This window comes from Colletes gigas, unplaced genomic scaffold, assembly GCF_013123115.1.
Source record: "Colletes gigas isolate AHSC1104 unplaced genomic scaffold, ASM1312311v1 Colletes_gigas_Sc00038, whole genome shotgun sequence".
Lineage (NCBI taxonomy): Eukaryota > Metazoa > Arthropoda > Insecta > Hymenoptera > Colletidae > Colletes > Colletes gigas.
This window is the reverse complement of record NW_025106667.1, coordinates 1145567-1168484: the sequence shown is the minus strand read 5'-3', so window position 1 is coordinate 1168484 and position 22918 is coordinate 1145567. Positions and strand designations below refer to the sequence as shown.

Below are 22918 nucleotides of genomic sequence, written 5' to 3'. Positions count from 1 at the left end.
TATCGAAACATTCTTGGACCGCAATACTACTTAGATAAATTATTGCAGGAAATTGGGGGGGGGGAGGGGGGGGGAAATTTGTGCAAATATCCCTACACAGCTTGTTTCCACTACTACCTTGAAACTTCTAATCTGTTAGTTCTGTATCATCCACAATAAACGATGCTCTCATGCAACAGTCGAGTTTTTTAAATGTACCTTTAATCTCTCTGAATACATTACAAAATCGATAAATATTCCTTTAGAACGATTTCTGAGAAAATAATTTTACATGCAGTTTTACCATCAACAGAATATATGAATTTGTATGCTTGTAATTATCACAGTGATACCAAAATACGAATAGAAAACAGAAGTTTTAATTTTTTCGATAATTCTTTGCCGATTATGGTAGTTAAACAATTGCCAAACATTTTTAGACATTTTTTATAATACATATATCGTATTTTTGTCATGATATAAAAAGTATATTACATTATAGATTAGATTAAGACAACGGTAAAATAAAAGTAACTTACTTCTATTCGCCCATCGAAATTTGTCTAATGTTACAAGAAGATGGCGTATTAATAACACGTTAGTAACAGGAAATAAATTGAATTATTAATCGAGTAACACGGAAATTGTGTGTACTTGGAAAATGAGAGGAAAAAATTTGTTCAAAAAGGAATGGTCGAGAGTTATAAAATATATAGTAAATGTACGTGGTGATATAATATATGCTGCGTGGGTGGACAGGTAGTTCCTTCCGTGTTTTTTCGACTCGAGGTTCAATGCCAACGGGTCAATAACAATCGCGCCAAGGAATTTCGAAACATCGAAACCACCGAGTAGAAAGATGAATCATTCAAACGTATTTTTCTGTCGAATATGCATATACATATGTAATCTCAGGGTTCCAAAAACGACGTGACCGTTCTAACTCGTTCGTTTATCGAGTCTATTTAATCTTCCCGTGTTTCTCTCAGAGAACTATCTTCTTTTATTAAAGACTGAGTAACTCAACGAAATTACGTCAGTGGGAAATCGTAATTTGTTTGAAGATCTAATCGTGTCATTTTCTCTTTCATCCTATACAAACATATAACGAAGATAGGTATTGCCAAAATCTGCACGAAAATATTTGCCCAACCCAATATACATATATTATGAAACCTAAATATTATAAAAGAATTCTTCGATAGTCTTATAGGACATGTTTCGTTTTTTTCTTACCTTACTTAACACATTACCGACCGATAGACTATTAATCGACTGTTTTACCGACCAACGCTTACCGACCGATAACCTATTAATCAACCGCTACCGGTCGGTAAAGTGTTAAGTAATATTTTAATATTCTGTTAGTTTATAACATGGCTATTCTAGAGCATGTATGTACAATACCCAAATTTGTTTAATTTCCAAGATCATTTCAAATCCATTTCTATAGGTTTGCTCAGTAGACCAAAAAGCTGAAAAAATTATTCTTAAATGGTGTTTAGATCGAATGGTCAGAGTGTTTAATTTAATCAAAAGTTTATTTCACTAGTGGTCAAGATCACATAATGTTTAATAGCATTGCTATCGCGAAAAGGCATATTTTATAAGCTAGAAAGTCTTCTTTCACACCGCGAATATCACTTGGATTCGATCTTTACAGCTCCATGCAGTATCGTTGGACGGGATCTCTTATTCTGGAAACTACATTGGCAGGAACGCGAATTGGCTTGAATTTTATGAACGTCCATCTTGATTCTTCTTGGGACCAGGCGTCGATCACGTCGAAATCAAAGGGTCCCTGGAACGTCAGTTCAGTCTGCGTTTAATGTTGCGTGTGGAATATGGATCTAATAATGGATGGCTGTTTAGATCTGGACGCAAAACTGATCAACCAGCTGAAGATTTAATCCTCCGATACTTGCGGGCGCTTTTTTTTCCTGTACAAATTGTTCCATGAATTAGAATTATTAAATTGCAGTTTAAAATTTATTATTTACTCTTCTACATTCACTGATTGATTATATCTAATTTTATTAATTCTATGTTATGGATTCATATAGGAAATAATTCATTATTACGATTGCGTTGCAAGAGGGATTTTTGTTTAATTAGATAGTTTTACGTATGTAATTCTGGAATGTTTAAATCGATTTATTATTAGTACTCTTTTCGGTTCAACTTGCAGAAAGGAATAAATTGTAGAATTTTTTAATTAGTAGTTTTCCTCCTTACTTATACTACATAAATTATTCCATTCTTCGTTGAGTTTACTTGAGTCGACAAATTGTTTCTATAAGATTTGTACTCTTTTGCGATGATTTCATTGACAATTTTGCATTTTAGAGGTCTTCTCACAAGAGATGATAATTTTACTACAACTTTACATAATTATTGGACCAACCCAAGAACTTTACCATATTTGGTTGATGTTACTTTTGTGGGGTTATTTTTATTGTGTGGTATGCCTGGTGAGTGAGTGGGGAATGAATGAGTGTGGATGTTGGCAACGCTGGGGCGCGAGAGGGGGACGCGCAGAAGTCCCTTGGATCGAGAGAGTGTGAGGCACACGTGTAAAGAATATTGTGTGAAAATATATATACGTTATTTTATTAAACTAAAGAGGCTCATTTATTTGACAACCAAATTCCTGCCACAACTTTCATAGTTTTAAGAAAAAAACCACTCTCTTTTATCAAAATTGCACGGTCACGAGACGTCGAAAGTATTTCTTCAACTTTGACTTTCTTAACACTTTTTTCATTAACCCTTCTATCTAAATATGACTTATCAAACTTATCACTAGACCGCGGATCTTTATGCAAATTCATACTTTAATTAATAGAATTAATGGGAGCTTAAATGACTTGGATATGTATAATAAATGGACTTGGGCCACTTTCAAAATAAACGGCTCAAATATAATAATTCGTTTCTCACTTTAAGTATTTCTTATATCTTTGCATATTAAATGCATTCTGCAATTTTTTCAGATTACTTACCACGAATAGAATACGGGATTCCCAATCAAGGGGTTAAAGTAAGAATCTATGTTCTCGAGCAAATATGGCGAAGGTCCAACAAACAATATGATTTGTTTGATCGATTTAAAAATATACTTAAACATCTGTAAATAAATAATTGTTTATTAAGTTACCCATTGGGAGATCCTCCGTAAGCCGTAGCCACCGAACTGGCAACGCCTCCCTTTCCAGTGGAATAGCTATTAGCGATCGCTGTGACAGCGCCTGGAGGAGATCCCGATGATCCAGCTCGCGTCGACACTCCGGGGAAACTGAACACCATCGGGAAATAATTGTTCAAATTAGGGTAGTTCTGTCGGCGACGGTTGCCTTTGAACGGCACAAAAGGAACTGTAGGCTCGTCGTCGTCGTCCTCTTCGTCTTCGTCGTTGTCGTCGTCGTCGTCCTCTTCGACCACCACTGGAGGCTTCTTGGTCTTCTTCCCGCGATTCACTTTTGGACGGTTTCCAGGCGCTTCTGCGTTAGGAGGGTTTAGAAGAGTCGCTTCGGTGGTCAGCGATGGGGCTGGCTGAGCTTCCGGCTGCTCCTAGTGTCAACGATCCCTTTCTTTTTAATACAATCTTCTTTAATTTCAAACGGTATAGCTAAATAAGGGGGTCAAATGTGCCCCCCAAAAAAACACTGTGTGCCAATTTTTAACTTGACATCTTGACCGTGGGGGTAGTAACGGGGTGAAAACGAAAATCATGTTTTTGTACAATATGTCAAGAGAAATTGCAGAAAAATTTTGAAGCACCGATTTTTCATTCTTTTTCAATATTATAAAATATACTTATATAATTTGTTATTATTATAAAACAGTAGAACATCAAAGGCAATGCCTTTTTGTCGCGGAGTGTATGATCTCCTTTTATTTTATATTTCGACTTGTTTAAACAAACAAACTTTTTATCCAGTTCCCCATTATATTGAAAATTAAACACAAATTAGAATAACACCGATTTAAATCGATTAAAACTAATGTAAAACGTTTCGGAAAGTAGGTATCGTTTAAAAAATGTTGCGTATCGATACCTGAGGGGGCAAACCGCCTTGCTTGTGGTGATTTTGATCCTCGTCGCTGTGGTGGTGTTCTTCTTGTGGATAATGTGGCTCCTCCTGAGGATATTGACCACTCTGAGGGTGATTTTCATTCAGTTGATACCCGTGATCCTGTTGCAGGGGGGTCTGATTGTCTTGGCCGTAGGACTCCTCGGGGGCTGGAGCCGCTGGAGCCGCTTGGGCCTCCGCGCTGGACACTTCCTGTTCCTCGATTGGCTCTGGACCGTTCCTCAAGTGTGGTGTCTGCATGCCACCGAAGAAGGCAGCTTCACCGCTCACTGCATTCCCTTGTGCAAACACACCTGTCGCCTGGCCATCGTGTCCCGAGCGACGCACTGGTCTATAGTAGCCGGTGAACATCATCGCCCTATGGGGATAGGGGTGCACGGCCGTCCTCTTCTCCCGGAGGAACACTATGGGGTTCCCGTAAGGGTTCAACATCACTGAAACTTTAACATTCCAAATATTAACAAAAGTTCCAGGTACAGAATGCAAAATTACATTTAAACAACTGCATAATGAAGGATAATTAGCCTTTTTTCCTGTTTTAAATCTTCAGTTTGTTGTTTCATTAAAAAATGCTGATCGTTGCAAAGCATTCATGAACGTACCATTAATGGAAACTTCTAATTAAGCAAGTACAGTCGGGAACAATTGTAACACCAACAATCAAAATATCAAAATATCAATAAAAGTATCAAAATTAAACTTGATATGTCACCCAAAGTCCCTAGTTGGAGTTGTGCGTAGCAGATGTTACTGCACACATTGTAAACGTGTATATTTTGATTTTCTGACCAATATGCACGTATTCTATCATGTTAGTTAGAAAATACGCCCGAATGAACAGTGAAAGAACCTTTGGCGAACGATCTGGTCACTGAACTCGAGTTCATTTCAGTTTTTGTCTTGTTCGCGAAATATACTTACTGGGTTCAGCTGGTATAGCCCTGGACTCTGTCGCGACGATCGTCATCGCAACGACCAGGAGGACGAAGCTCATCCACTGCGTCATCCTTGAGAAAGGTTCAACTTGAAGCAGAAAAAGATGGGTAAACTGGCCGTTTCAGGACACTCTTTCGCGGAAGTGGAGGATCCGTTGAAGCACTATCACCCAAGGTCTACCTGGTCCGGGAACTTTTTGCACGATGCTGCTATCCTGAAATCCGCGATTGCTTTTATACCAGAAGCTAGGGGCACGCAGGGGGTAGGATAGAATCGGTTGGATCCACGCGCGGAACGGGGATACGGGATCCTCTGGATCCCCCACCATGGATCGTCAGGTGGTTGCCTCGTACCCAACAGGATCGTCGTAACGCAAACGTGCGTCTCGTTCAACGATACGTGATCCCCATTCTTGATCGGACGCCCGTTCGATCGAACGCATTAATTGTTATCCCGGTCGATTGTTGTTTCGATTCGACTAATTGAGCTACGCAACAAGAGGACTCTAGTACTAGATTCCCCCTTTAGTTGGTGTAAAGTAATCGTGACATTCGAGGATCATCAATATCTGGTAATTTGGATGCTCACCTTCTTCCTTCGAACAATTGAATCAGGGTAATTGGAACGAGTGGACAAGGTCTCTTTTACAAGAACTTGAAACTTACCGTGGCAAACTATCTTAATTGTTAAGGATTTGTGTGCTTTATAAAGTGATGAAGTCAAAGGCCGACGAATTAGAAGGCTTCGTTTCGCTAGAATTTCAAAGACAATGCTAAGAATCGATGTTGTCGGGTTTCCTTGTTCAATGATGGTGGTCGCCGATCGTGAGTCACACAGATCGATGCCTGATAAGAGGATCTAACGCTAGAATAAGAAAGGTTTGTATATTTGCAATCGTTCTATAAATACGAGGAATTCGAGGAACGGCGGGGCGGTCAGGACATACTTTCACGGGAATTCACGTTTCCTGAATTTCGATTCCTACGCTTTGCGGATCTCCATCATTCCGCCATCAGCTTTTTTCCACGAACGTTCACCCGTTTCAGCCCTCGGAGTCGCTGACATCCGAAAATATTCAACTACCGACTGGCCTTCGACGGTTCCTCTTCTCCCAATCTATTATTTTACCTCTAGTGTTCATCATCGTTTAGGCTGCTCCTAGTATTTTTAAAACGTCTTGGTTCACAGTTGAAAATGTTCAAGATCTATTTAAACGTTTCCAGTCAGACTTTGAGTCATCTTCGGTTAAGAGAAATTCTATAAAATTGGCAAGTAAATTTGAACCAGAGCTTCGAAATCCACGCCCCCGGTTCTGAAAGGATAACAGACCCAAGAAGGCGAATAATGTACCCCTAACGGAGAAATAATAGTGTCGAAAGGAACTAGCGAGGCTGAAACGCTGAAAATCTGTGGAGAGAGGACTGGAATCGTTCGATCGTAATTCCGTTTCTCTTTGCGGCGAGTTCGATGCTGAAAAGGACACAACGGAGGTAGGGACAGTGACACGTGAAGGCGGATCTGTCTGAATTCGCTTGACATTCGGATCACGAGCACCACGGCCACCGCCACTGGACTCTTACGGACTTTTGATCATCCCCAAGAATTATTGTCGCCTCTGACCAGTCATACGCGCAGACGTCCGAGCGTGTATGACTGACATAATATTAATATTAAGAGGTTACGTCAAACAGGAGTCGTTAACCGTACCGGGCCCAGCTTCACGATCGAAGAAATCGTTTCGAATCGTTCCATGGCGGGACAAGTTTCCCAAAACGTGATCCAAATTCAAACAATCTTTTTTTTTGCTTAAATAATAGTTTGAAGCCTTAAAAACATTATGCGAAAGGTCTCAGTGTCGGAACAATGTTTTTGCTGAAAATTTAGAGCCCCAAACGATGACGTGTATCTGCGTCCTGTAGCGCGTTAAATGCATTTTCCCCGTAACTATGTTTTACAAAACGGTGTGCAGCATTACTCCAGTTCTAATTAATCAATTGCTTTGAAAATTTACAGTTATCTTTACTATTATATTTATTAGGCATTGACGATCCGTTTTTTTCAAAATTGTCAAATAATTCTGCAAAATATTCGTAATAAGAACTCGTTTTTGTGTTAAAATTCGATTTTAAGTTTCAAATATCTGGCACATTGTTCATTTTTCTATAAATTGAAATGTCTCATCGTCAATGCCTAGGACATTTATCATAGTTAATGGAATATTTCGGTTTTTGTTGTACATAACAACCATTTTACCACAATCCTGCACACCAGCTGGCCATCAAAACAAGAAGTGGCTCGGGAACATGGCGCTGTGTAGGGTTAATTATAAATATTTTTTAAACATTGCCAAGGGTTTTTTTCAACATTTGTTATACCTAAATACAGTGCAAAGTTTCAGGATAATTGAATGATTACTTTATCTTCAGTGTTGCTTAAAAAAATGCCTCGTTTTCCACACCGCTAGAGGTATCAGACCCCTTAAGAGAAAGACATTTTGCAAATTACTGCAAATTTCATTTACCATGCTACGAACTGTAAAAAACAGCGTCAACTTTTTTAAAAATAATACTTGTTTGCGTTTGTGTTCTCATCAGAAATGAAATTCAGAAAGCGCTTGAAACTGTAATATATTCTCTAGGAATGGACGTTCGAAAAAATTGATTTTAGTGAAAATTGTCAAAATGGCAGGCATTTGTACGAAAAAGTATGTTTTTTGTTTACATTTTCCGGAAGAATTAAAATTTTAAGAGAATAGCTACGTCATTCCCTGAGCAATATTATAAAGCTAAAAATACCTAATTTCATTTAAAAATATAACAGTGAGCTTGATTCTTTTATCGAAAATCAATTTGTTTTTGAATTAAAGCAAATGCAATTTCTTGTCAGTGAAATATTTGTTAACGTTCGAAAAATTTGATTTTAGTGAAAATTGTCAAAATGGCAGGCATTTGTACGAAAAAGTATATTTTTTGTTTATATTTTCCGGGAGAATAAAAATTTTAAGAGAATAGCTACGTCATTCCCTGAGCAATATTATAAAGCTAAAAATACCTAATTTCATTTAAAAATATAACAGTGAGCTTGATTCTTTTATCGAAAATCAATTTATTTTGAATTAAAGCAAATGCAATTTCTTGTCAGTGAAATATTGGTTAACGTTCGAAAGATTTGATTTTAGTGAAAATTGTCAAAATGGCAGGCATTTGTACGAAAAAGTATGTTTTTTGTTTATATTTTCCGGAAGAATTAAAATGTTAAGAGAACAGCTACGTCATTCCCTGAGCAATATTATAAAGCTAAAAATACCTAATTTCATTTAAAAATATAACAGTGAGCTTGATTCTTTTATCGAAAATCAATTTATTTTGAATTAAAGCAAATGCAATTTCTTGTCAGTGAAATATTGGTTAACGTTCGAAAGATTTGATTTTAGTGAAAATTGTCAAAATGGCAGGCATTTGTACGAAAAAGTATATTTTTTGTTTATATTTTCCGGGAGAATAAAAATTTTAAGAGAATAGCTACGTCATTCCCTGAGCAATATTATAAAGCTAAAAATACCTAATTTCATTTAAAAATACAGGGTGTTCGGCTAGGAAAAATTTTAATGGCAGATTCTAGACGACAAAATAAGACGAAAATCAAGAATACCAATTTGTTGATTGAGGTTTTGTTAAAAAGTTATTAACGTTCAAAGATCCGCCTGTAGAACGGCAATTTGTCCACCTACTTGAATTTTTTTCTCGAAAATGCGTAGGAATTCGGTGGTATGTGTATTGACCAAAAGTGATTGCAATTGACCCCTGCAACTGAAAATAATTTTTTTAGAACGATTTGAAATTTTTTAATTTCCTCGAAAAATTTCACACCTACTCGAATTTTTTTCCCGAAAATGGGTAGGTTTTCGGGGGTATGTCTATTCACCAAAAATGTCTAATTCTAATTGGCCTCCGCAGCTAAAAATAATTTTTTCAAAATGATTTGAAATTTTTTAATAACTTTTTAACGAAGCCTTAACTCAAGAAAGAACACCCTGTATAACAGTGAGCTTGATTCTTTTATCGAAAATCAATTTGTTTTTTAATTAAAGCAAATGCAATTTCTTGTCAGTTAAATATCGGTTAACGTTGGAAAGATTTTTTTTATCGGAGCATCGAAAGGGGCTGAAGAATGGCGTTTCGATCTAGTTGGTAAGTAGCTCTTCCTTCTTGTTGTTCCGGCGATCGCGAGATCACGATAGTGTACTGTTAAGCGTTTCAGTTGATTCCTGTTCTGGCATTAATTCATCCCCATCGATCGTCTAGCCGATATACCGCTACCAGCCGCTGAATACTCGATGAATTCGTACTATTTCATGAATCAACTTCCAAACGCACCGTTTTCCAAGTCACGCATATATCGTCGTATTTTCGAGCGTGACCAGGCGACGCAAAACGGCACGTCCAGCTCTGATAGAACGAACGGCCGTTCCAGTCGGATGCAGCTGGATTCGCGATGCTTTGCAAAAATGTAAATTACTAAGATAACTCTAAGATTCTCCATTTTTTTTTTTTACCGATGGCTGTCCGCTTCTCACGGGGAATTACCATAACGAGAGTTCGCGGGAGGAAAATGGAACTTGCCATTCTTCCGCGGGGACTACAATGTAAATCGACGATGTTCGATCCCACCAACAGCTATCATTTGCTCCAAGGCAACAAACGTAAGAGATATTTTTCATTTACCAATAGAACTTCTCTCTTTTCCCCCGACGGGGGGAGTGCTTTCAAAACTTTTTCAATAGAATAGAAATTCATTCATTTTTTCATTCGATGGAGGCTTTTTTTTAAAATAGCCTTTCGACCAAATTAAATACTTGCTAAATAGCAAATATAATTTATTGTATGATACTCGTACTAAATAATTTGTTAATTATTATAAACACAAATTAGAAAATGCATCAATTACTTTTTTATGTAAAGATGCTTCGGTGATTTGAAGTAAGTTCAAGTAAAATTAGGAGTTTATGTCATGACTTTATTATTTTCGAATTTAATCAAAAAATGCAGAATATCCTGGAAGAACATGCTCAGATGTCACTAACTAGTATATTCCTGTTTACTTTACATTTTTAAATCAAATTAATGAATCATGCAGATGTTTATGCATTTATGGAAAATTCTTATTCTGAGAAAGCTACAGAAAATGCACTTGATATGTAAAAATATAAGAAATACGAATTATTATATTTAGGGTTTTAGATAAGCCCCTACGAAAGTTATAATACTAACTATACTAATAGTCTACTTGTAATAATTTTAAACGTTTCATGTTCGTCCCGGGATTTTCGAGCGGAACCGGACGATACCGTTTCGTATAGCTAATTAACAACTCCTCGGGGTCTCGATTTAGGTCACGATGATAATGAGTGCAACGGAAAGGGTTCGATATGAATATGCTGTTATTGGTATTGACGATGACGAAGCGGAAAAGTACCAATGGCAGGAAGCTTTGAAATATTGAAATCGATGGGATTAACGGTTATAGTTTGCACACGTTACCCGTCAAACGGATGCTATTTAGTCTGCGTTATTGTACCATCTTAGCCAACAGCCTCGACGATCTCGTGGAATAGTAAATCTTTCGTTTTCTGCACCTCCATTGTAAAAAAGCAACGAAATAAATAAAAAAACGAAGAAAAAACTGCAAGTGCAGCATTAAAACGAGGCGCATCTAAATCTCGTGTATCGTTTCTCCAAAACTTGTTCGACATACCTAATTCATACCAACGTTCATTCTTGAAAACGAATAATTCATCGAGTGAACCTCGACAGGATTTTGTCGAAAGTTTTTTGGTCAAAACTGAATATAAAACTCTGTCGTGCAACGCAAAAGAAAAAAGAAAAGAAAGAGAAAACCCGCGAAACCGATCTATTCACGACAAAATTCACTTCCCAGAAAGGCACAAGTCGAGCTACGGCGTCCATCTTTGTATCTTGCCAAACGTAGAAAAGGACACCGAATCATAAAAATAACACAGTGTGAAACTTCCTCATTTTGTACTTTTCGTTAATGGGACCTTTACTAATGTATTTCTGAGGGTTTTCCGATTAAAATAAGACAATTTTGACGAGTTTGTTATGGTTAAAGAAGAAGCTCATAAAAACCAAACTAAGAATGATATTTACAAAATTCAAAAAGCACCATATTACGAAATAAAGAAAGAATAAAGTGATGGCAATTGCATTTTAATATTTACTGCAAATCATATAAATAACATAATTATAAAATATGATAAAAAGCATAGAAACAAGTTTCTCTTCTACAAACAATATTTACACATAAGAATAATCATTGTTTGATCACAGTTTTATGAAGGTCACGTAGCAGAAAGTATAAGTATTTGATTTTCAATGATTTTTTAATAAATACACAATTCAAAATTTGATGAGGCTTTGTTAAAAAGTTATTAACGTTTAAAGTGGAGCCTGTACTGAATTTTTTTCTCGAAAACGCGCAGGATTTCGAGGGCATGTCTATTCACCAAAAATGATTGCGATTAACTCCCACAACCGAAAATAATTTTTCCAGAACAATTTGAAATTTTCTTTTTCGTCGAAAAATTTAGGCATCTTGGTCTGGGTTAGGTCTGGGTTAGGTCTGGATTAGGTTTGGGTCAGGTCTGGGTTAGGTCTGGGTCAGGTCTGGGTTAGGTCTGGATCAGGTCTGGATTAGGTTTGGGTCAGGTCTGGGTTAGGTCTGGGCTAGGTCTGGGTTAGGTCTGGGTTAGGTCTGGGTTAGGTCTGGATTAGGTTTGGGTCAGGTCTGGGTTAGGTCTGAGTTAGGTCTGGATTAGGTTTGGGTTAGGTCTGGATTAGTTTTGGGCCTAATCCAGACCTAACCCAGACCTGATCCGAACCTAATCCAGACCTAACCCAGACCTGACTCAAACCTAATCCAGACCTAACCCAGACCTGACCCAAACCCAACCCAGACCTAACCCAGACCTGACCCAAACCTAATCCAGACCTAACCCAGACCTGACCCAAAACTAATCCAGACCTAACCCAGACCTAACCCAGACCTGACCCAAACCTAATCCAGACCTAACCCAGACCTAGCCCAGACCTAGCCCAGACCTGACCCAAACCTAATCCAGACCTAACCCAGACCTAGCCCAGACCTAGCCTAGACCTAACCCAGACCTGACCCAAACCTAATCCAGACCTAACCCAGACCTGACCCAAACCCAACCCAGACCTAATCAAGAACTGACCCAAAAAAAAAAAGTTTTGGGTCAGGTCTGGGTTAGGTCTGGATTAGGCCTGGTTAGGTCTAGGTTAGGTCTGCATTAGGTTTGGGTCAGGTCTGGGTTAGGTCTGGAAGAAAAATTAGTTTTTCGGTAAGAAATTTTTTCTCGAAAGTGGGTAGGATTTCGGAGGTATGTGTATTTACCAAAAATGATTTTAATTGGCCCCTGCAATCGAAGATAATTTTTCCAGAACGGTTTGAAATTTTTTCATTTAATTGTTAATAACTTTTTAACGAGGCCTTAGTCAAGAAACTGATATTCTTCATTTTCGTCTTATTTTGGCCTCTAGAATCTCCTATTAAAATTATTCCCAGTCTTGGCCGAACACCCTGTATAACATGACTTCAGAATATACGTTTCCGCCACAAAGTAGTGTCGAGTTGCTGGTTCGCCCGAGCGAAAAGGGCTTCTAGGCCAAAGGGTTAAACCGAAAAATTATTTTTTAAATGCTTTTGCAATAAAATTAGACCCTTTATAATGTTTTAGAAATTTGTTTTGAGACAGATCTTTCGCCTAATGCGAAGAATAAGGCACCATCGCATACGCAACGATATATCGTCGTTCTTCACTAAAAGGGTTAACACGATTTTATACTCTATTACAACTACGTTAGAAACAAATTTCATCGTGTTTGGTCTCATTTTAATTAGAAAACTTTCACAAACACGTTGGTAAAGGTTTCATTGAAAAAAAAAACAAAATAAAAAAAGTTTCATTTTGATGTACTATGTATGTTTGTCTCCCGTGTTAGTTATCCAAGCGTTGCTGTACTTATTAAAGAGAAAGCAATTTATTTGTTTGGTATTTTGAGTGTGCGTCGTCGCGTATGGCAGTCTGTCGTTTGCATATTTATTAGAAAACGCTGAAAGCCAGACAACGCCGCGGTTCCCAGGAGACGCGATGTCCGTGGCTCCTGTTTTCGTGGACAGTTCCGCGCGCGGTGAATTAAAAATCAACCGATGTCGGCTTACACGTGCTGTGCAGCGGCATACCGAGTCTGAGTCAGACACGTCCGTCTGCTCACGTGCGACAACTGTCGAAACGTGAGACAATCGTATCGTTTCTGCGGTGGGTTCACTTGCTCCAATCCACGCGATGATAAAAGATTACCAGACGGTGGATACGTCACGATATTTTCACGACACGTACCATTTTAACCTTTTGACTGCGGCGCGTCCTAGGAAGAATCCATCAACATAGATGGCGCGATCGTCACATGCCTGTCGCTGCGACTGGTGACCAAAAGAGTACCCGGAGATTTAAGAGACCATTCTTACGGTTTAAAAAAATAATAAATGCAAATAAATTAAAATATCCAATTTTTATCCAATTCCATATCGAATCAATTGGTAAAACAGTAAAAAGTGTTATAATAAATAAAATGCAGAGGGTGTAAATTTACGATTTTCGTATATATTGATGGATACGTGAGGGCGTATATTTACGTCTTTCGTATATATTGATAGACTTGTGAAAGCGTATATATACGCCTTTAGCGGTCAAAGGGTTAATCGAAGGTAACAACTGGTAACAAGGCTTTTCAGGCTTTCAAATGGCCAAGTAAGTTGTCCCTATTACCGATCCAACTCCCATTTTTGGTTATTATCTGACGAGTCCGCAACAATTACATCGAGCACGTAGCATCATGATCGAAAACATTGATTTAACTAAAATTTACGATTATTATTTGAAAATTCACAGGCAGACTTAGACTGGCAAAAGTGGTTCGTGGAAAAGAAAAGGGTTATGAATCACTGGCTGAGAAAAAGAATCGAAACGTGGTTGAATCCGATTGATGTTCGTGGAAAGGACGCTCCAAGGCACGCGTGCAGTTTCCGAGAAGAAATTAGAGGATCTGTTGCCACGGTAGGCACGTATTCGATTTGACTTTTCGTTTATTTCTCCGTTTCCTGTTTCTCGATTTTCTAATTCAACCGGACGGATCCGTCGGACGATCTACGATTCAATAGAAATACCAGGGGACGCGTGGATAGCGATGTTTAATTCAGGATCGTTTCTCGGAATGATTCCGGCATTGCAAATAATTTTACACCTCACGGCCTGCGGACGGATGCAGGTCTGCTCGTAAAAATCCGAAAGAAAAGACTCGGCGTGGAAAAATGGCAACGCGACGGAAATACAGTGTGTGCCAGAAATACAGGGTGTCGCAGAACCAGGGAAGTTCTGATCGAAAATGTGCAAAAATAAATAAAATCAGATTATCCAAGTTGATCATTTTTTCCTAGTTCCTAACTCGACTGCAAACGACCACATTCGATTCGATCCTGTACACGTGTTAGCGAGCTCCTATTTGAACACGAATCACGAAGAACAACCCACTAACGATAGGATCAGGACAGATCGGGTTGAAAGTCCGCGTTACACCTCGCGGATTGCGTTCATTTTGCAAATTTCTAGAATAAAACGCCAACGACAGATGTTTTGCGCCGTGTACTAGTGTACATAACGCATATCCTGTTCAGTGGCGTAGAAAAGCCCTGTTGAATGAACAACAAGGTCAGCGTGTTGTTCAAAGTGTCGCAGAAACGTTGACATGCTTAGAAAATCGGATGCACCGATCGCGGAATAAAGATACGAACGAAAAAGCCTGGTAAATGCCAGACGAATCACAACGTTTGCTTAAGAAAAGAAAAGGGTATTTGCATATTTCTTCGTTCTTTCTTGCGTCTTAGATCGCGTGGATATCGATTTATACAACTTGACTTGGTTCTTTTTTTAGATTCATCATAAACAAATTACAATTTAATTTTTTAAAGATTTATAGGTGTGTTGAATCGTTTTCAAACAGACGAATGCAAAATTTTATAAAAATTCGAAAGCAAAATGAAATTATGGAATGATCTATTCTTACGTGATTCTAGCATAAAATCTGAAATATTTCGTGTCGTAATACTTTTATACGGTGAATGATAAAACGAATCGACTTATGTTATATGTACGGAAAGAATATTACCAAAAAACGAATGAGAAAATAGGTTTTCACAGATTTTTATTTTATTCAAAATATACTTTCTGAAAATACGTATTTTTACAAAAATTCGAAAGCAAAATGAAATTATGGAATTATCTATTCTTACGTGATTCTAGCATAAAATCTGAAATATTTCGTGTCGTGATACTTTTATACGGTGAATAATAAAACGAATCGATTTATGTAATATGTATGGAAAGAATATTACCAAAAAACGAATGAAAAATAGTTTTTCAAACATTTTTATACTTTCTGAAAATCTCCTCGATAGATGAAACTTTTTATGGGAATTATGGAACTATTTGAAAGATGGGAATGAGTTATAAGTTGGATAATATTTCTGGAGCTAACATATAATAGTGATCGCGATATGATCCGTGCATTAGGAGTATACCTCCCTCACTCGCCACCAGAGGGATCGCTCTCTCGCAAGTACACTGTGGAGCATAACTATAGCACCACTATAATTTTCAAGAGTTTCGTAGTTATAACTAATGATTTCTAAATGTTAATAATACCACGTGAAAAGGACTAGTAAAAAATTATAATCAATGGAAAAAATAGAAAAATAACATTTATTTAACACGAAGTATAATAATAAATGAAATATTGCAATGGTGCATAACTATAGCACCAATGTATTTGGAACGTAATAATAAGGTTAAATGGCTATAAAGTGTTAAATTTCTAATTCAGTTTATTAAAGCGAGCAGTTTCGATAATGAGTGGGACCTCCTTTTTTATGTATTAATTCAAAAATACGATTGTTCATACTTGTAATGAGTTTTTTCAAAGTTTCTTCGCTAATTTGATTCCACGCTTCGATAACTGCTGTTTTTAGCTCCGAAATGTTCGAAACTTGTCGATTATTTCCATAAATATGCCGTACCATGATACCCCATAGGTTTTCAATTGGATTTTGGTCTGGGTTAGGTCTGGGTTATGTCTGGGTTAGGTCTGGGTTAGGTCTGGGTTAGATCTGGGTTAGATCTGGGTTATGTCAGGGTTATGTCTGGGTTAGGTCTGGGTTAGGTCTGGGTTATGTCTGGGTTAGATCTGTGTTATGTCTGGGTTAGGTCTGGGTTAGGTCTGGGTTAGGTCTGGGTTAGGTCTGGGTTAGGTCTGGGTTAGGTCTGGGTTATGTCTGGGTTAGGTCTGGGTTAGGTCTGGGTTATGTCTGGGTTAGGTCTGGGTTAGGTCTGGGTTAGGTCTGGGTTAGGTCTGGGTTAGGTCTGGGTTATGTCTGGGTTATGTCTGGGTTAGGTCTGGGTTATGTCTGGGTTAGGTCTGGGTTAGGTCTGGGTTATGTCTGGGTTATGTCTGGGTTAGGTCTGGGTTAGGTCTGGGTTAGGTCTGGGTTAGGTCTGGGTTAGGTCTGGGTTAGGTCTGGGTTAGGTCTGGGTTAGGTCTGGGTTAGGTCTGGGTTAGGTCTGGGTTAGGTCTGGGTTATGTCTGGGTTAGGTCTGGGTTAGGTCTGGGTTAGGTCTGGGTTATGTCTGGGTTAGGTCTGGGTTAGGTCTGGGTTAGGTCTGGGTTAGGTCTGGGTTAGATCTGGGTTATGTCTGGGTTAGGTCTGGGTTAGGTCTGGGTTAGGTCTGGGTTAGGTCTGGGTTAGGTCTGGGTTAGGTCTGGGTTAGGTCTGGGTTAGGTCTGGGTTAGTTTTGGGCCTAATCCAGACCTAACCCAGACCTAACCCAGACCTAACCCAGACCTAACCCAGACCTGACCCAAACCTAATCCAGACCTAACCCAGACCATTTCAATACATTGACATCAAACGTTTCAAACTGTGGTTTGTCGGATATTATGGATCGGAGCATTATCTTGTCGATAAGTCCATGAAATGTGATTGTTTGCACGAATAAAAGGCAATAAATGATTTTCGAGTATTCCAATATACTCCGCGCTATTAATTCGTGTAGTTGGAAAAGCTAATCTGAGCTTGCCACAGGAGCAGAATGCACCCCACACGATAAGTGTCCCTCCACCGAAATTACGTTTCGAAAAGTATTTTTGTTCTTTACGAAGCTCCCTCCAATATGAATTAAATCCATCCGGACCGTCCAAATTGAATTTTTTTTCGTCAGAGAAAATAACCTAAGTTGAGCAAAGAATATTGAATACGAAGCTAAAATCTCGATTTACGAATGTCTAAACTTAACTTACATTATTCCAATTGCTGCTCATGTTTTCTCGTGCGTATTCAAGCCTGATTATTTCGTGACGTTTCAGAAGTGTAGGTGCAGACATCATTTTTTGTCTTATAATGTTTGAATTATGTTTAAGGACACGTTGGACAGTCCAACGAGAAACGCCGAGATCACATTCCTTCGCAATTTGTTTACAGCTTTTTAACGAATTGCTCGCAACTTTAGCAATTTGCCTTTCAGTACGAGGGGATAACTTCTTCTTAGGTCCCCCTTTCTTATTTTTCCCATACTTAGTAGGATCGCGTAAAAAATTCAGTACAACTTTATGAGATCGGCCGAGTTGACGTGCGATTTCACGTATCCCCATTTGTTGCTCTCTGTACGCTGAAATTGCACCTTGTTCTTGTTCATTAAGGTAGCTGCCACGTGGCATTGTATCAATTAACTAAGAATTCCCGAGTTTACTAAAAAAATTCCAACAGAAACCCTTGAAGTGCGTTAAAAATGAACCGGTTCTATTGTTTTGCACCGATCGTCAAACGTTTATCGATTAAATCTTGACATATAAGTAGACAACTTCAATGAATTTCACCTAAAATCCATTATTTAGCTTCTGAAGATTAGTTTGGAAATAAAATATCTGATTGATAGAGAATGAGAGGATGATCCTCTCTCTGCCCTCCCACGCCCGTTCTACGCCACTGATCGCACTGATCAGCAGTCAGGGGATCGATGCCGGCTAGCCGGCTGGAATTTACCGTCCAGTCTTTCCAGGGAAGACATAAAATAGTCGCAGGTGTACCATCGGCCGACATAAACGGCCCGCGAGTATTTGCTACGTCGGCTACGGATTCTGCATCCCGATGGGAAACAAGATCTGTCCGACGCAGCTGCCTGGTTCCGTCAGCCATCGACGCGGCTCGCTGAAAATCGATCACGATCGGATCTGCATTCACGGGACGCGACCGAGCTTCCGGACTCTGACGGCGGGCGAAATGTCACCGCAGTTTATGACCCTCTCCAATTCCACCACTCGGTTACCTGACTTTAAAACAGCTTGTCGACCGCATCAACAAACGACACTTAATCCTTTTTAATGATCGAACAATAGCAACGTGGACCAATAACGGTTCTAACATTATTAACTAAACTTTCAGGTAGATTCTCTTCATTCTGTTATCCTGCTTAACCCTTTCCACTCCCAATGCTTTTAAGAATTTTATTTGAAATTTACCTGTTAAAAATATGTGTTTTATTTACACTGTTGTTGTATTTCGTAATTCTCAAGTGTATGATATCTGTTTGGTTTGTCAAATGTGAAGATTCTGAGATAAAAATCGACATACCGTGTGACATATGAGTCACACTCGACATAGGAGTGCAAACGGTTAAACAACTTTAGAACGAAGGAAATAACTTTTTTTACTACCATGAAGTTGTAATTAAATCCTCTTTTAGCCAATCTAATCCATCTTTCTTGTTTTATGAAATTTAAATTATATGATTCTAAACAAAAATAAAAAGGTCATCGTGTGCGACATGTTTGAATTTGTCTTGACAAAAACAATGTATATCGTTCAATTTAAAAAATTGAAGGTCACCTTCGTTTCATAACATAAAAAATCGGTATCGTTTGTCTTATTGTGCATAAAAAATATTAACTACCCTCTTTCTGTTCACGAGATAAATGCTGGTTCAATTTAACGCGAGCAACCCGGTAGAATTTTGCTAACGTTTGTTCATTTCAGTAACGCATTTTGTGAACAATTTTGATACGAATTAAAGTTGTGGGTCGAAGATAAAACGTTGTTTAGGTGAATAGTGTAGCAGCGGCGCCAGTCGCCCGAGGATCGCCTGATCGTTTGAACTCGCGGTCTTAAATCAACGTCTGTTTGGACATTGATAATAGTAACCGTGAAATAGAGGAGTATGACGAACACTTAGTTACGTCAGCGTGGCTGTAAGTCCAGCCACGAATTCACCATAAAATATATAGTGCTAGCCGTGGATGATGCTCGGAATACGTGATTCCTTCCCTCTTATGAATAAAATCTCTGGTTCGACGACGGCGGTCCGCTCGTCTCGCGAATCAACAAGTGGCGACTCTGCTCGATTTCGATGATACATCAAAACGTACGGAGCTTTTCATATTGCTCTTCAAAATTCGGGGTGATCTAGGGTGAAAGTAGTTTTTGATCTTTACTCTTTCATTCTGGAATACATACATAATTCAATATATCGATCGTACTGGGACATTTTTAAACAACTGTAACAATTAAATGATATTCGTTGCTCCGTGCACGTCGTTTATAGTATATTAAAAACAGCAATTTATTATAATTTTCAAAACATTCAGACATTACAGTTTCGATCAAAGTTGAACCCAAATGGCTTCTTTGAATAGTTTGATAGTGGACTAAACAATCGAGTCCACATTAAGTATTTATTTATATCAGTGCACGCTCACAGACGTGTACAGAATGTAATATAAATGAAATAGTAAACATATCTTTTAAATATTTCATGATTCGCGATGGGGGAGGGGAGATGGAGCGATCACTCCTGTGGCTTCAACATTTCTTGAAACACTCTTCAGGAACTAAAAAATTTATGATTTAAAAAGAACAGTTGAAAATAATTACAATGTAAAGAGAAATTAATGAGAGAAACATTGAATAACTTAACTCACCTTTTTAAGATCGATCTTAACACTAGGAAGACTGAAACTTACAAGGAACCATCGCGAACGGTCCGGCTTCGATTTTGATGAAACTTTGTACACTTATAAAGCAGCCAAAAATAATCGACACGTATTTTTTTTTAGCTGCGGTAACTCGAGTTTAAGGGGTGAAACCACCCCTTGAAGTTTTGCCTCGAAACGGCTATCTCGAAAACGGAAAGACATACAAAAAAAATTGTTAATGGGCGAGGTTGATGGTTTCTTATGTACAATAACATGGTGTTAAAAAATTTAAAAAAATACAATTTGTTTATAACAAAAAAAAATTTATTAACTTAATTTTTCATTTTATTGAAATTTTCATAATGACAAAAAATGACGAGCATTTTATTCCAAATCCATTGGTATGCGATTTTTTGAAATTGCCTCCTACAGTTTTGCAGATTTTGATGATTTACATCTTGCGCGCACATCCATTATGGTAGTAGCCGTTCTAACTTTGATTTTAATGAAGCACTGTAGGCTTGCACTACTTCTAGAGGACAAAATCGGGAAAAATACAAGAATACCAATTTGTTGATGGAGGCTTCGTTAAGAAATTATTAACGTTTAAAGTTCCGCCCGTACTGAATTTTTTTCTCCGTAATGCCCAAGATTTCGGGGGAATGTGTAATGACCAAAAATTATTGTAATCGACCCCTGCAACCGAAAATAATTTTTTCAGAATGGTTTGAAATTTTTTAATTTTGTTGAAAAATTTCACACATTCTCGAATTTTTTTCTCAAAAGTGCGTAGGATTTCGGGGGTATATATATTGACCAAAAATGATTGAAATTGACTCCCGCAACTGAAAATAATTTTTTTAGAACGATTTGAAATTTTTTTTTTTCGCTGAAAAATTTAGGCACCTACGCCCTGTCGATTTTTCTTAAAAATTCGTTTTTCATTTTTAATAATTTTGTTTGACGCCCTACAAGAAAGTTGGCTAATACTTTTTTGGAGGTACCTATGAGCTCTACTTTAGAAAAAAGTTTCATTGAAATATATTCACTATTGTAGGAATTATGGCTGTTTGAAGATTGGAACATTTTTATGGGGTTTTTCTCATTTTTCGGGGTCAAGGATCAACTTTTTGCATATTTTTGCGATTTCTACGTATTTTTGATTAAAATACGCGTCGTTTGCATTTTTGAAAATTAAAATCCTTCAATCCGTTCAGAAGTTATGACATTTTAAAGATCCGCATGAAATTTTCGGACAACATTTCTGGCCATAAATTACATTTTCGATTAGGAATTTTTTTCTCAAAAGTGCGTAGGATTTCGTGGGTATATGTATTGACCAAAAATGATTGAAATTGACTCCCGCAACTGAAAATAATTTTTTTAGAACGATTTGAAATTTTTTTTTTTCGCTGAAAAATTTAGGCACCTACGCCCTGTCGATTTTTCTTAAAAATTCGTTTTTCATTTTTAATAATTTTGTTTGACGCCCTACAAAAAAGTTGGCCGATACTTTTTTGTAGGTACCTATGAGCTCTACTTTAGAAAAAAGTTTCATTGAAATATATTCACTATTGTAGGAATTATGGCTGTTTGAAGATTGGAACATTTTTATGGGGTTTTTCTCATTTTTCGGGGTCAAGGATCAACTTTTTGCATATTTTTGCGATTTCTACGTATTTTTGATTAAAATACGCGTCGTTTGCATTTTTGAAAATTAAAATCCTTCAATCCGTTCAGAAGTTATGACATTTTAAAGATCCGCATGAAATTTTCGGACAACATTTCTGGCCATAAATTACATTTTCGATTAGGAATTTTTTTCTCAAAAGTGCGTAGGATTTCGTGGGTATATGTATTGACCAAAAATGATTGAAATTGACTCCCGCAACTGAAAATAATTTTTTTAGAACGATTTGAAATTTTTTTTTTTCGCTGAAAAATTTAGGCACCTACGCCCTGTCGATTTTTCTTAAAAATTCGTTTTTCATTTTTAATAATTTTGTTTGACGCCCTACAAAAAAGTTGGCCGATACTTTTTTGTAGGTACCTATGAGCTCTACTCAAGAAAAAAGTTTCATTGAAATATATTCACTATTGTAGGAATTATGGCTGTTTGAAGATTGGAACATTTTTATGGGGTTTTTCTCATTTTTCGGGGTCAAGGATCAACTTTTTGCATATTTTTGCGATTTCTACGTATTCTTGATTAAAATACGCGTCGTTTGCATTTTTGAAAATTAAAATCCTTCAATCCGTTCAGAAGTTATGACATTTTAAAGATCCGCATGAAATTTTCGGACAACATTTCTGGCCATAAATTACATTTTCGATTAGGAATTTTTTTCTCAAAAGTGCGTAGGATTTCGTGGGTATATGTATTGACCAAAAATGATTGTAATTGGCCCCCGCAACCGAAAATAATTTTTTCCTGGAGGATTTGAAATTTTTTAATTTAATTTTTTAATAACTTTTTAACGAAGCCTCCATCAACAAATTGGTATTCTTGTATTTTTCCCGAGTTTGTCCTCTAGAAGTAGTGCAAGCCTACAGTGCTTCATTAAAATCAAAGACAACGTATCATATAACGGAACATAAAAATTGTCCAAAAGCAGTCAAAATGACTGCATTGTGAAAGACTAACTAACGTGTAAAGAAATTTGTTTAAAATTAATTTTTAATATTATGAATTTAGGGCGCAGAAATAAAATAAACAACTTGTTAGAACAAGTATCACTGCATAAAGATTCGAATAACAAGTACTACTTTAGCTTATTGAGAAACTGCAATTTA

The 22918-nt window shown here is 37.5% G+C and overlaps 1 protein-coding gene across 2 annotated transcripts; it reads right to left on the bottom strand.

Moving 5' to 3' along the window:
• Positions 1 to 1632: 1632 nt before the first annotated feature.
• LOC122402637 lies at positions 1633 to 5119 on the bottom strand. 2 transcript variants are annotated; one of them, XM_043405596.1, is made up of 4 exons: positions 4995 to 5119; positions 4038 to 4477; positions 3137 to 3549; positions 1633 to 1919 (listed from the first exon to the last, which is right to left on the bottom strand). In XM_043405596.1, exons 1-4 carry the CDS (start codon positions 5077 to 5079, stop codon positions 1886 to 1888), a joined length of 972 nt encoding a protein of 323 aa, XP_043261531.1. In that variant the 5' UTR covers positions 5080 to 5119; the 3' UTR covers positions 1633 to 1885. The 2 variants fall into 2 exon arrangements, with proteins under 2 accessions (XP_043261531.1, XP_043261530.1); XM_043405595.1 differs by having other exon boundaries at positions 4038 to 4513; positions 4995 to 5088.
• Between the last annotated feature and the right edge of the window lie 17799 nt (positions 5120 to 22918).